Consider the following 15,672-nt stretch of genomic DNA (forward strand, 5'->3'; position numbering starts at 1 on the left):
TCTTAGTTCAGGGAGCAGAAGTTGTATTAATGCTTCTCATAAAACATACGTAGCAAGTTGTGTGTTCTGTGAATTCAGTACGACTAGACAGGTCTGCGTGATTAACAATCTACAATAATCCGAGAACAATGAATCAAGAGCAGCCGTTAGTGTTCTCAGGACTGGCATGAGGTGCTATATGAAATCCAATTTGGAAATGCATTACTATTGTTCGCATAGAGCCGTGACCATTGTGCAATGACTGCTCTTTAAACCTAAAACAGCAAAACCTTGGGTTATTTGACCCCCAAAGATGTTGGGAGTCTTGCAGTTCTATTGTATAGTGCCATATCGAAGGCAGCTTTTGCCAAAACCAAGAACAGCGTACCTCATTTTGTGGGGAATCAGTACTCACATTTTTTTTTACAAAAAAGCATTTATTACCCAGAATGTGAATAAAATAAAATCTTGTTTACATGTTTATGTTCTATGTGATTACCTGTATGTGTGTGTTTGTTTAGTGCATGCATGAGTGTGACCACGCTATAGGAGTTCCTGTCACAGGCTATTGAGTCAGCATCAGATTGGCCAGAGATTTAAACCCACTTTTATCAGCAGGAACGGCAGACCAGGCTGCCTCGTGCTTTCTGAAGTCTGGGAAAAGTTTAAAACGCGTCTGAGACCCCTGCCCTCCCGAACCCCCCCACAATCCGTCAACAGGTCTCAACTTTACTCTGCATGCGTTTCAAACCACTCTTATAAGAGCAGCTTTCACTGGCAGATGTAATCTTCACAGAGCGCGCTTTGAAGATCTGAAAATGCCCTGGTAGCTGTATACATAAAAAAGCCACTTACTTGAGGGGCACTTAAAGAGAAATGAATGCTATCTGTAACCAAAGTCAAACTGTAAAAGAAACAAAGCTAAGGACTGTTGGAATGCGTGTAGGGCTCAGGGGAGTTGCAACCTCTTGTTTTTGTGGCATCGGGACATTTTCGGTTGCATTAAAAGCACTGACCAGAAAGGACCTTCTCTCTCTCCTCTGGGCACAAGTTTGTGTTTTATTCCTGATTTTGAAACCGTGACCAGAGCAAGACGAATGAAAGAAAGGAGGGAAAAAAAGGACGGAAAAGCCGCAAAGCTGAAGGGAGAGAGTGAAGTAACTCATCCATTCATTTCAACAAATGAGAAGGCACAGTTTGTTTTCCCAAATTCCTAGTGTAAGGAACAGGGAGGGAGGGGTTGTGCTCACATTTGGCTGTCAGTCTGTATCCACCCAGTGGTGGTGGGTGGCCCTCGACCGCGTCAAATCCCGACGAGACCAGCACCACGTCAGGGGCAAACTCGTTGGCAATGGGCATTACCACCGTCCTGCGGAGACAGAAATCAAAATAACTCATTCATCTCCACAGTCGTTCAACACAAAGCACACAAAGAGGCTACTAGGGCATCTAAAAAAATTGTATTATTCAATGAAAAAAAAAAAAAAAAAAGAAATCAGGTGTTATATTCATTATGTGAATACCTACGAACAGTCAAAGAATTTGCCCAACTTCTCAGGAGTATCTTCTTCTTGAACATTATTACAGTATCACACAGTCAGCTTTGCAGATTTCTAGTTCAGTGCTTATGGAAACTATTCAACCTGTCACCAACTCACAAAAATACCCAACAAAACAAGCATTCGTATACCTCGCACACCCTTCTGTTCAAATGTTTAGAGTAATCTAGAAATGTCCTTTTTCCATTATGAAATAAGTGAGCAAGATTGACAAAGTAAAAAAAAAATGTTTTTTTTTTAACCCACTAACTCACCAAATGAAAATTAGAAAGCGAAACACTTTTATTATGTGAAACTCAAGACTGCAGATAAAGTTCCTCTCTACATGTAGGCAGATATTCAATAATTAACAGATATTACCAGCTACCAAAGCCATTTATAACATCAACAAGGTCTGGACGGGACTTCTGGTCAATTTGACATTTCTCCATGACCCCAAAACTTTGAATTGTAGTGAACTGCCTGCGTATTATTATTATTTTTAAATTTAGGTTAATGAAATTAACAGGACATAAAACAGGCGGTCCCAAACAGATACGGCTCATCTACAGACATCCTGTGCCCAGAGGTCGGAGCTCCAGAGCGCTCCTGCTGTGCAGAAGGGATGGCATGACAGCCCGGCCGTTTGCATGCCGTGAAATCACTCACAGGCCCCCGTGTTTATGATAAAAGGAGCCGACAGCAGGGGAGTCTGGGAGGAAGACGGGGGTTATCGGAGCGAGCTTCAGGGGCCTGCTGCTTCAGATGGGATGACTGACTGTCTCCACTCGCCACAGCCAGGCCGGGGGCGAGGCATGCTTACAGCTGTGAGGCTATATTAAGAAGGTGGATTTTTTTTTCTGGGCTTTCCTGCTCTGGGCTGCTGTAATTAAACATGCAGGTTTAACCCATCCGAACCCAGCCTACCAACCGTAACCACGCATCCAATCCCGAGATCCTGCCCCTAGGGTGTGCAGTAGGTAAGGAGGCTGTCCAGGGCAGATTTATTGGTGCAGTCATGGCAATACCACTGTCTCTACTCTATCCCTCACGACAACAAATGATGAAGTTCGTGTTTTAATTTCCTGTCCGCTGATTTATGGTGGCATTACGATCACGAGCAGTTTACGACAGGTTAAAATCCCCACTCTGGTAAAGTTTCATGCGGTTGAACCTGTGTCCAGACGCCCATGTCTGTGAATGGACGAATGAAAGCAGATATAAAATATGAATTCGTTGGAAGTGGGTGTTCAACAGTCGGGCAGGAAAGCGCCGGTGCGGTTGTGTATGGAACGCTCGGCTGCTCTGTGTGTGGTCAGGAGGGATTGTGTGTTTTTACAGGTGTACAGTGTCATGTCTTCTGACTCGGTAGGTGTTTTAAGGTGTTGTGGTGCATAATGCCGCCAAGCCTGAGTGTTTTATGTTGGTTTAATTTGGTGTTGTGGTTCAGGTTTTTCCACTCAGTTTTCTATGGCAGTCCAGGGTTATTTTCAAAATAAAAATGATCAACGGAGCTATAGATAGCTATATAAATACCAGAAAAAAAGGACACCACATTCATGTTTACTACATGCAATATTTCCATGGCTTGTCAGCATCTGACTATCAAGTAAAGAGAAGTCAGAAAAAAATTAACTGTTTGCAATATAATATAATTGGATTATAGAAATAACACTGACCATCTCAAAAGAATAGACAGTTACTATGTCGTAGGGACAATGCAAGGGATCTTAGGGGAATTATGGGAAGTTTGTATATATATATATATATATATATATGTGTGTGTGTGTGTGTGTGTGTGTGTGTGTGTGTGTGTGTGTGTGTGTGTGTGTGTGTGTGTATATAAATTAAAAAAAAAAAAAAAAAAAAAAAAAAATGAAAATTGAATGTGATTGACACATGGGGGAAAAGTGTGTGGGGACAGTACCTTGCTCTAAGGGACTGCAGTGGCACTTTGGTGGCTCGGGATTTCAACCCGCATCCTTTCGATCCCAGGTCTGTGATAAGTGTGATAAGTACAGACCTACCTTTCAGTTTGTTACCTGAAATAATGAGGTATAGTTACAAAAAACGCAATGTGGTGGTAGCAGCCTAGTGGGTAACTCAAGAAACTGTGTGTGTGTATTTACAGGTCTTAGTGGTCCGACTAATATTGTCTCTAAGTCTCTATCTGAAATTCAGCCATGGCGCAGAATTACCGCCACTTTGAGCAAGTCCCAAAACGAGATTTCCCCAGGACATGCCGTTTAGGTGTCTGTAGCTTTAAATGAAAATGAGGAGGAGAGAGGCCTATAGAAGTTCAACAACCACAATGTTTAGTGCAGAGAGCAGAGTCAGAGTTTTTCCTGAAATAATAAAATTAACCCACTGGTTCTTCTGTCTCATTTTTTGTGCTCATTTTTACTTCCAATCACTGAGTAGCTGCAATGCTTCGCATGTTTAGAAGCCATGACGGTTGATGGAGATAATGTTTTAGGGTAGGGGTGGGAAATTCTCTGGGCGGATAAAGCAAGAGAAACTTTAGACTTTTCTCCTCATGACGACATAAGGGGACAGATTTTAGATTCGACTTTCTGAACTGCCGCTCTCTGAATGGTGAAGTGAAATGGCCAAAGCACTCTTTATAAATATCTCCATTTTTAGCCAGAGCAGAACCACAGATAGGCTAGAAGAATTCCTATTAATGTTAAATAATCTCACAGTGTGAAATTTTCATTAAAGGGGACCTTTAATATTTGAGTTAGTATAGGTTTATAACTGTATGATCTGTGGGTAAAATAAGGCCTGGAGTCTGATTGTGTGGTGGCTGTTAATTTATTATCTTTATTAAATTGATAATTTATAATGATTTTATTTCACAAATTGAAATAAGTTTGACAGTAGTAAAGTAGTCAAGGTTTAGTACTGCTATATAATGTAAAACACTGCCAGATTACTAAAGTTCAAAAGGGTTAACAGTTAAGAATATGAATTCATAATTGACAAAAGTAATCAAAAAGTAAATCAAATGTAATTAGTTCAATTACATTTCTATAGTAATTGAAGTTACACTACTATTACATGTTAAATAGAGTAATTTTTTAAAAGAATAGTCACAACATGGTGTTCAGTACAATTTGACGTATTAGTACTGTGGTCTTTGGTCAGGCAGGCATTTACTGGCTCTGAAGAAAACAGTAATAAGACCTGGGTGAAGTTCTGTACGCTATGAAGTTCAACATGACTGTTCTTTGTTCTGTAAGGTCTATCCGGTGGTCAATAGAGGTGTGTGTGTGTGTCTGTAGATCTGCGCGTGTTCAGTAGGTGTTTGTTTCTGCAGCAGCTGGCAGCATCAGTGCTGAAGCCTGTACTTTCTTGACCTCAGAAACATGGCACTTGTTTGCTGGCTGTGGGTGGGCGGGGTGCCCGGGTCCTCAGGGGGCGGAGCCTGCCGCTGAGGCTTCATTCTTTCCATCCAAAGCTTGCCCGACTCGCCACAATTACAGGCTGTGCCGTGAGCACCGGGCCAAACCCCAGCTCTGCCACAGCTGTCTGTGCCACCCCGCCAAGACTCACCCCCCCCAATGTGCAGTATTTTTAGGAGACCTCGGAACACCGGAGGGTCTGAGCTGAGACTGCTTGCGTCACTGGTGCCTGAGGTGGATTTGGGGGTTCACATCATTAGGATGTGGTGGACCTGGGGGCCATCAGTTGCAAGATTGTGTTTTTGTGTGAGCATGTGGACTGCGCACAGTGTGATGTGTCAAATAAAAAAAAAAACACACAGACATCGGTCAAAACAACCTGCTGTAACTCCTCGAACGCAGACCTCGACTCGTGCTTTTGAGTAGACACCTCACAGATTGCATAATCCTCAGTGCACTTCTACAGCCTCAAACTGCTATTTCCACATGAACATTGTGACCGCGCTCTCCAGCACAGGATTTTTCAGGGTCTTTTTCCACCCCCAACACCCACATCAAAAAGAACAATGTACTTTGTCAAAAAAAATAAGTATAAAAATTCACTTAATTTACCTCACAATCATTTAACATCTCAACCAACCTTCAAGACTCCCAATAGCCCTACTGCACTCACCCCTCCAGAAAAGAACAGCGACTCTAAAGAAGCGGTCCAGACCAAGGACCGGTTTCATGTAAGACCACTTACCACAAACCGGCCATCATGAGAGTGTAAAAGAAAGCACAATAAAGCATAATAGAAAGCCCACCAGAATCACACATGGCATCAATCTTTTCTTGAATACACTTGTGCTTTATACTATACACAGCAATTTTTTTCATTGAAAACATCCTGAATTGTTTAAGTCGTATTTGAAAGAATCTAAAACCAAAGAATACATTTCTATTTTATTGCTTGAATTGAATTCTAAAATAAATAAATAAATAAGTAAATAAATGTGTATGGAATTTTATAATACAGAAACTGACTGTGATTTTAATATTTTTTTGGACACCCTTTAGAGTGTAAAATGGCCCAAGACATCTGACAACCGCACTACAGAAGGTGCGTCACACTTCCGGTTCAGGTCCACGACCCGGCGGCTGGGGACAGCTGCTCTAAGGAACAGGCCACAGGCATTTCAGAGACAACCACAGGCTTCGCTGCTGGTGATGGCAACCAACCAGACGTACGTATGCATCCCGTCTATGCACCCTGATTTGAGCAAGGCGCCTGCCTGAATTGCTCACATCACATTCCCCACCCCTTTACCAGCCAACATAATCAATTATATGGTAAAAGTGAGTGTGTGTGTGTGTGTGCGCGTGCAATAAAGCCTTTCAAAAGCAAGGCTCCCAATGAATCAGGCTGCATCTATGCAAAGATGAAAAAAGACTTGGCTAATTAGGTTATGGACGCTGAAATTTATGACCTGCATAGCTGTATGGTTCACAGAGCAGGGTAGCACTGTGTGTGTGTGTGTGCTCTGACTGTCAGCTCATTCCTATTTTATGGCCCACTGCTGACGTCTACAATCATTCTCGAATCCAACCGAATCGAACTCAACAATGACGGATGAATCATTGTCTGGACCACACAGATATGGCAAGAATAAAAGTCATTGTTGAACAGATCCCAGGCACGGTCGCGGCTCAACGTGAAAAGCAGAGCACGCGTGATTTCTCCCATGGGAGAGGTGAACCTGAGGCCCGGGTGATCTTCATGGAGATGTGCTGTCAGGACAGAGAAAGGGGAACGTTAGGAGGTGTGTGTGTGGTGGGTGCTTTAGATTAGCCTCGGGGTAGCCGTTTCTCACGGGAGGGACGGGCGTCAGAGAAATTCCTTTGACCTTGGCCGTAATCTCCATATCTAAACACACACACGCTCAAAGGAGGAGATCAAGCCACCAAAGTCCACCTGGAATTTCCTCCAAAGGCCTTCCTTCATCTCTCACCTTCTGAAACCTCAGGGCTCGTAAATGGGAGCCATGCCTCGTAAAAGAGAGGCGAGGGAGGCTTCATAAACACCCAAGGTCCTCTCTGATGGACCAGGAGCAGAACCCTTCACTCCCACACCTTTCATCTGTCTCTGTGTTATATGTCTTACACACACATGTACAGACAATCTAGTCCAAAACTTAGATGGAAAAGCTCCTCTGTCAATGAGCTTCATAAAAGTGGGCTTCTTGCAGCAGAGCCTCCAAAGTTAGAATAGAAACCATGAATGTCAAGGACATGTCTATTTGAGACAACACGACTGTGCCAAATTTTGTAAAATTCATGATTTCGGCTGTTGTCATTACATATTTGTAACTTCAGGACTATTTGTGCAAACAACATTTAAACACTTGCTTTTGCTGGTCATCCATTCAGTGGCTGGCCTAGCGGAAGGTTGCCAGTTCAAATCCCGAGCCGCCAAGGTGCCACTGAGCAAAGCACCGTCCCCACACACTGCTCCCCGCCCGGGCGCCTTTCACGGCTGCCCACTGCTCACCAAGCGTCAATGGAACAGCGCGCTCTACCACTTTCCTGTCTGAGAGTCAGGCAGCCGGTCAGCCCGCTCCCACAGTTCTCTCCCAGCGGCGAGACGACGCGGCCAGGAATGAGTCACAGAACTGGAGCACTGGCTCAGCTCAGGGAGGGTGAAGAGCGTCAACACCGCCCCGCCAGGTCCTCTCTGGAGCAGAAGGGTCTCTGGCGGCGCAGCAGCGCTGCCCCTGATGAAGGCCAGTCCTCAAACTATTCACACCCTTTGGAATCAAACACTTTTCCCTCCAGCCTCGGAATGTCACTGACGAGAGCCACAACGCTCACCCTGCATTTCTTCTGTTTAAATCACCTTCCTCCCATCCGGGCCAACGAAACCCTGAGGGGAAGTCAGTCCTGTTGCTCTGCCGATGACTTGATTGGGTGCGACTCAAGTTGGGTGGTACAAGTGTAATTCTGGACAGATTGGCATGGATTTATGGCCGGTAATTAAAGATGGGACATATAGATTTCCCTGAGACAAATTACAAGAACTGAAAGGACAGGGGACCACAAGGCATCTGAAAACTGATCCATCCTCACAGCTTTACCTAATCCTCAAGCAAACGTAAGGCAGTAGTGGTTCTGGCAAACAATAGAGGAATGGAGGAATTCGTTTTTTATAACGGAACTTTGAATATAAAAACGGAGACTCACAAAGGGTTAAACCACGCCACGGCTATCTGTCAGGCTCAAAGGCTTTTCCAATCACTTCCCTTATAGAAAAAAGTGGAGAGGGAAGGAAAAAAAAAAAGGGGGAAACACACTTCAAAGCCTTGTCATCTGGCACTGCGGAGAGCTGGTTTGAATTAACTTCAATTCTCCTCTCTGTTTCCAAGTTCATGGTGAGAGGGCCTGGGCTTCTGCTTTTCATTACAGCCAATTTTCTTATCTTTTTTCTCCCTCTTTCTTCATCTCGGGCTTGATCCCCTACAAATGCAACGTGGCACTGGCTGGGCCTAAATAAGAAGGTGCTGCCCGCGAGGCATGCATTGTCTCACGAGGCCCACAAAAACAGAGTTATGAGGAAAGCGAAGGAAAGCAGGGAGGTGGTGGTGGTGGTGGTGGTGGGGGGGGGGGGTGTAGAGACGGGACTCGGGGTGCAGGAGGAGGCGAGGTATAAGGGGGAGGCGGTTGGGTGAGTAAGGGTGGGGGGGGGGGGCAGACAGATGGAGAGATATATGAACTGTTGTGCTCCCCTTTGTACTCCTTTGGGCGCTGTAAATCAGCGGGTTGAGAACTCTGCCGTGCTATGCGGTGGATGAGAGGGAGGCCCGGTAAGAGAGGCCGCTGCAGCATCCACACCAGGTTCAGCTGCACCACGCACCCTGAAGTGGCACACTGGCTGCGCCAAAGACTGCAAAAAACAGTGATGGCACTGCTGTGTGGAGCTTGTTTGCTAGTGTAAAGTCAAAGGCATCCTCAGGATTTACATACATTAAACAGATAAAACAAGAAAGAAACGATCTTTCATGATGTTTGCATTGGTTTAAATTACCCAGAATGAGGAAAGTAGTGTGTCTGAAAGCTGTCAATCATTGTGTTCCTCCCATTTTTTACTCACAATAAATACCCAAATTGCCTCTCATGTTTTATTAATTGATGTAAATCATGAGGAGACCTCTGACCTTACACCAGCAAACAAGGCCCGGGCTGAGTGTGCAGGGCCAGCTTGAAAAAAGTGCCTTTAGAGTTTGTTGGAGCGTCTCAGGCTAAAGATAGATAAGCTGTGGCCAGTTGGAGACCAAGCAGCCATAAAAGCCTCTGGGTGTCTGACTCACAGGAAGTGCTGACCACTGATTGGCTGGGGCACGGCCACGCAGGGGTGAGCCTCAAACGACGACCCAGGAGAGTTGAGCAGGCCTCCCCTATTTTGGCCAGGAACACAGCCAGGCTGATGGAGGGTATAGGGTTACCGTTTCTGATGGAAGAGAACCACGACGACTCTAGAAACTGCAGGGCGCCGGTAAACGCAGGAGACGTTTTAAGCAGAGTGTGAAGTGTGTTTGGTGCGGGCTGGCTGAACCTGACTGATGGGATGGAGGATAGGGTTGTAAATAGCTGCAGTGTTTGTGGGAGCCATGTTAGCTTCTGCTCCGTGCCAAGGGTAGAAGAGAGGGAAGCTGGCATGGGAGAAGCCAGCAGGAGTCGGAAAGAGGGAGGGAAGGTTGCGTGGGTCGAGTTACTTCATTCAGCTAAATAAAGGGGAAAAGAAAAAGAAAACAACAATGCAATATGCATTATATGTAATAAAGTGAACGAGTCAAACGCACAAAGTTCAGCCATCACCACAGGCCGACACGCTACCTTACGTGGCCCAGCCGTCGTGCTAACGTTCATTCAAAGAAAACAGTGATTCACCACAGCCTGGCTGTGAGCTGCAAGCCAGCTTCAGCCTGCTAAATCCATCCCAAGCGACGGACTGGACGGCACTGCAGGCGCTGCTCTGGACTGGGTAGAGGCGGTGAGCCGGGCAGGGTGGACGGGCCTGCCTGAGGGGCAGCGGCGGGAGAGCGTGTGACCCAGCTGGCATCGCTTAGGCCGTGCGTGATGAGCGCGAGAGCTGGGAGCTGCAGAGCGGAGCTCCGTGGAGATTTATGAGTAGCGGGCGTGGGGCGTGATTGGAATGATGTGCTCATCCTGACTTTTATTTTCTCAAGCATTACCTGCACGCGTTTCTCGGCATTACCTGCTCAAAAACGTCCAGCGGAGGGGCGTCATGAATCAGCCCCACCTCTCTGGGGGCAGGGGGCTTGATAATAGGGCCAGACAGCGAGGCTAATGGGGCTCAGCCTCACTGGCACACCATGAAAGACCTGCCTCATCCTCGGCCACAGATAAAAGAACCCAGCCAGGGCAGAGAAGAAGCGCTTTAACAAATTGTTACAAGACATTGTTTTGAGAGCAGTTTTCCATCCATACTCCGCTCTCCCTTTCGTATGGATAAATGGCAGAAAATATCTGAAGAATATGGGGTTGGCTGCTGAGATATTACACATAGATATGTTACATGGCCTAAAAAATGTACTATAATATTTCTCAGTTGTATAAGATCTTCTCTAGAGCATCCCAAGCGGGGCAGTGGTTGGCCTAGCGGATAAGGACGCAGACTTGTAAACAGGAGGTCAAATCCTGAACCACCAAGATGCCACTAAGGGCCCCTTGATCAAGGTACCACCCCCACAGCTTACTTCCCTTTACAGTCACATTTACATTTAGGTATTTTTTCCAGAAGCCCTTAACAAGAGTGACTTACAATCAGCACGGACAGTCCCCAGGAGACACTCATGGTTAAGTGTCTTGCTCATGGACACAATGGTGACCATGTGACTTTGTGGTCTTCTGGTTCATAGGTGAGTGCATATCCCTCTAGGCTACTAACAACCATAATGTTCTGCATAATGTGTTGCAAAACCCAGACCTGACCAAGCTAAACAACCATAGATCATACCACTGCTTCCACAGGCTTGTAAAGATTTGATCTTTGCTTATTTGCAAATTGAAGCTCTTTATTCTGATTATCCTCCATTCTTCTGGCCACACATCTGTTTAGTCCCAGTCCTGTGAGCTCTTGTTGCGCAGTGCATGCTTCTACTGTCATTATTAAACAGAGTTGTGAGTTCAAATGTCAATTATCTTTTAACTGACCTCACCAAAACTGCATGTTATGGAGATGTCAGAAGTTATGACTGTTGTTTCTTCAAATGGTTCCCTCCCTCGAGTCAGGAGTACAGAGGCTGCGCCAACAAGTGTGTGAGCCTCCCAGCCACTTGTCCACTTCTGCTGAAAGAGGCCGAGAGCGTGCGTTTTATCCTGTGCCTTGCAGGCTGTGACAAGGCCTCACACTCATCCATCAGGGCCCGTCCACAGAGATCCCCGGGCTGGTGAAATACGGCCGGCTGCGCGGCCCGGCGGCCTTCCACCGGCACCACGGGCCAGCAACAAGGCGCCACTGCGCAGTAAATTCAGTCCTAAACGAGCGCGCGGCAGCAGAAGCTTGGAGAGGACGATGGTAACGAGGTGTTATCACCCCGAGGGGCTCACCTGAAAGCGGATAAATATTCAGCATCTCCCATGGGTGGATCCAGACCTCCAGTAAAGGCCATGTTCACGTTGAATCCCAGACCTGGCCCACTACCAACCTGAAAAACATTTCAGAGTTCTTATGAAGAGGCTCCTTTTACGATGCATTAATGAATTAACAGAGCCGGATAAGAAGAGCAACTGATGCTTTTATTTTATGCTTTGAGGCTGAGGCACAGTCATTAAGAGCCGTGTCAGACTGAAGCATCTTCAGGGGAATGACTCAGTAAGAGACGTGTTGGTGGAGCAGTGTAGGCAGTGTTAGAGTGGAGTCAGTAATTGGTTTCCCTCTTCATTTTCCCAACGTGCCGCTCAATAACGACGACACTTAGTCTCAGAGCGCAGTCAATTAAAGCTTAATCACTCAGCAAGAATTGATTTATGCAAGACTAATTCTGCCTGCTAATTGAACTGTTAAAAATATTAATGAGCAGTGTCTCTCTGTGCAAGAAGTCAAATTTTTTCTTACTTAATAGCACTTTTTTCACTTGGTTCTGATCACTGTGAACTCACTTGCCTTAAAGCACCACATATGATAAAATGCAGTTTGCTGTATCTGTACTATTTGTTAGCCAGTTGATTTTACGTGATTAGATTACATGCAAATATTAAGCCACTACAGCATCTATGTACTTTGGAATTCACGGTGGAAACACTGGGTTGAGTGAAGTGTTTATAAGAAACAAGGTTACGTAACAATTAATGATATATATGTGTTTGTGTGTGAGAGAAAGCACACAGTTCTTGCTGTTTGGGTGGAGAATTACACACTTCGTGTGATCCATGTTGTGTTGCTTTTGGTTTACACTATTGGCCCAATGACTGGTACTAGGTTCTCTGACAACCACTGAATAAAAGTGGTTAAAAATAAAAAGTATTTCTGGACCATAAGCTTTGTGGATGCAGGCACAACCGTCACCTGTTTTGTCCTTGACCCCCAAGCCAAACTCACCTCATCAGGTGCTCCACTGCCAGGGAAGAAGTTACCATTGTCATAGCGATGGAGTGACAAGTACAGAACGTTGGGGTCGGTATAGAATGCCTGCTGGGTCCCGTTACCATGGTGAACATCCTATATGAAGGGAATATGAGAGAATAAATAGCTCTGCCGTCTGTCCTACGTCCAGAAATGCTAATAAAATTCATGTGTCTGCATGATTCACTTTGCGTAGGTGGCCTGCATGTGGACTTCAATCATGCTAGCACTGTATATGATACATGTACTTTCAAATAGGACATGTAAAAATAAAATACAATGCTAAATTATTATTTTTTGGAGAACGCATCCCTTACATATGAGACGTCCCTCAGAAGTACAATGACAGACAGAAGGAAATGAAAGCCATTTCAGAGGCATTTGGAGGCCTTAATGACCCCAGCAGAGTCCAGCCATGACTCCACCGGCCTTCCTGTGCACGTGCGCCCATTTCGTGCCACCGTCTGACCTACTTTACCCATGCTGTGCTTCTTAACCAGGATGTACTGTAGGCCACAAGAAACGAACCCCGATGTTCAAAATAAAACATTTCAACTGGGTCTAAGCCACATTTTACTGTCATCAACTCACCCAGTCCACAATAAGAATCTTGCTGACGTTGAGCCGGTGCTGCAGGAGTTTAGCTGCTATGGCCACTGAGTTGAAATAGCAGAATCCCCTGTTATTTTAACACAGGAAAAATAAAAGGGAGGAGAGCAGGAGAGAGATGGTCAGCCACTTGTTTATTGTATAATTTCATGAAGTGGAGTGTGATCCTCTGGTGAGTCCACATGCTGGCCTGCTGCCTTAACTCGTTTCACTAATGGCATCAATCAGGCACAAAGCTTTGGCCTGGGATCAGACTGCACTGCCCCCAGTGAGGTGCAGAGCATTGGCCCACTGCCTGCGTGCTGCTACAGCAGGGCCACCCTTAACATTCAGTGTGGATGGCTGCACCAGTAATGCATGTGCAGTCAGATCCTTCAAAAACTCATACTAAATTCTGGTTTATTGATAAACTCCAGATTATTGATGAGCTTATATGTTACTGGCAGTAGTCAAGATGGTGAATTTTATTGCTTACCAGACATATTTTGTGCTGATGAAAGTGCACATGGTGAGAGACCAACTGTGCACCCTTTTTATTGTTGCTTAACAATATAATTAATATATTCTACTATCCTAAAACAACACGCATGGCGTGGATGTTATGTGTCAGATACTCAGATTTAGTCGCAAAGCAGTCAGGTTTTGAATTTGCCCTCAAATACCAGTGTGTACGCAGCACTCTGACTGTAGTCTACTCTCATGGCTACAGTAGACAATTCGTGTCACACTTGGTGTCGTAAAAAAAAGCAGAGTTGAGGGTGTGTAAGTAAATTCACGTGGGATTGTTCTTCTCATTTTAAGACACATTAATACAAACTAGTTTTAAGAAACACTTTATTTTCTTCTTTCGTTTGTGGCGCCCCCTGGATGGATGGTGTCTTTAACATTTGCCAATATTTCCTATGCCACGGGCCGGCCCTGGAGTCACCTAAAAAAATTCACTATTTGTGCATGTCCTTTCGCTCACGGTATTTTACTCAATAGGCCTACGTATTCATTGATATGAAAATAGCGCAAGAGATGGAAAAGAGGGATGTTCGTTTTAGAAGGGGGATAATTCTGTTATGAATTTATGATTAAGATTATGATTTATGATTAAGACATTCATCTACTACTGATAGTAAAAATTAACATTTTGTGACAGTCTGATGCAGAAATAAACAGATTTTGATTCGCTGTCTCATAGTTTAATAATTGGTTAATGACAAACATATGTCTGTTATGGGTGCATGCTGTTATTTATTCATCCTTTCAAAAATCACATTACAGGCAATATTGATTTTGCAATGCAATTTGCATTTTGCAATATTTACATTCTTATTGGTTCTTTATATACTGGAAATCATTTGCCATTTTTCTTCAAAAAGAATCAGACTTTTAAACCTTTATTGACAGTCATGCCTACATAAGTAAGTGTGTAGGATGTAAAGAATAAAACGGGATGGGTCCATAAGGAATGAATGAAGGGGTGTGGCCAACTCACATTGGGGTGCTCTCCTCTGCATGGTGTCCTGGAGGTCTTACAACAGCAAAACCATTCTACAAGGAAACGAGAGCATTCAGTGTTTTCTCTTACACACACACATTCCTTTTCTCCCTTAATATTAAATCCTCTCATCGCTCTCTCTTAATAGCTTTTCCATAGCAGGTCATTGGGTCAGTGGCCTATCACACATCGCCCATGTCGCATGAGTGGAGCTCCCAGTGGATCTCTGTGTGGAAGTGTGTGTGTGTTGTAAGCCGGCCGGGAGACTCTCCCCACTGTTTGCACGGTTGTGTCTGAGGGACTCCCACTCTAATGATGTTGAGGCAGCTGCGTTGCATTAGTTAGCCGGCCCACTCCAGAGGATATTATTTTAGCATGGGGGAGGTCCGGGGGAGATGAGGGGTGGTGATAGGCTCCGGCGGGGACCCCAGAGCGGACGGCCGGGCCGCGCCGGAGTCACGGCGCCCGGCGACGGCCTGATTTAAGAACGTGCTGATGGGCAGGAGGGTGTTGGGGCGAAACCTTCGGGAGAGGGCAGGGTCAAGTTTCAAATCATAACATTTACAGTAGAGATGGCAGCGTTGTGGTGTGAGCTCCTTGACCAGGAATGTCATTAGTCTGATGCCTGGGTGGGGTTGCAGACGCTGCAGGTGGCTCGGTGGCGGGGCCGTGGCGGTGGCAGCTCGTAAAGCAGGTACCTGCTACAGCAAGCGTCCCGCCTACTGTGTTCAAACGGTTGGCATCAGTGCCAGGCTCTGCCCGCAGACACAGGAAAGTGGGCAGGCGGGTGGTGATGTTTTATGGGTGGGGGTGGGCGTCTGACTCAAGGTGCTAATTAACGCCTCTGGGACATTCCTGTGCTCAAGGAGAAGGACCGGGGACGGACTCTAATAGAAGAGAGGTGACGGGTGATGACAACCACTACTGTCACCTGTGGTCACCCTGTGGTCACGTCTTTAGTCGAGAGGGGGCCCAGTCTTCTCTGAGCTCGCTGAATGAGACCCAGTCAGGGGTCCAGGCGGCTAATTTTTTTAC

General features: G+C 45.5%; 1 protein-coding gene across 3 annotated transcripts in view; it reads right to left on the reverse strand.

Annotated features, from left to right (window-relative positions):
• hdac4 (histone deacetylase 4) overlaps positions 1–15,672 on the reverse strand; it is a 140,464-nt gene that overhangs the window by 8,636 nt on the left and 116,156 nt on the right. For all 3 annotated transcript variants that reach the window (XM_028990486.1, XM_028990487.1, XM_028990488.1), the window contains 5 exons: positions 14,635–14,690; positions 13,134–13,221; positions 12,519–12,638; positions 11,528–11,625; positions 1,230–1,348 (listed from right to left, as the gene is read on the reverse strand). In XM_028990486.1, coding sequence (XP_028846319.1) covers positions 1,230–1,348; positions 11,528–11,625; positions 12,519–12,638; positions 13,134–13,221; positions 14,635–14,690 — 481 coding nt within the window. The remainder of the gene's footprint in view (positions 1–1,229; positions 1,349–11,527; positions 11,626–12,518; positions 12,639–13,133; positions 13,222–14,634; positions 14,691–15,672) is intronic.

Source organism: Denticeps clupeoides, chromosome 9, assembly GCF_900700375.1.
Source record: "Denticeps clupeoides chromosome 9, fDenClu1.1, whole genome shotgun sequence".
Lineage (NCBI taxonomy): Eukaryota > Metazoa > Chordata > Actinopteri > Clupeiformes > Denticipitidae > Denticeps > Denticeps clupeoides.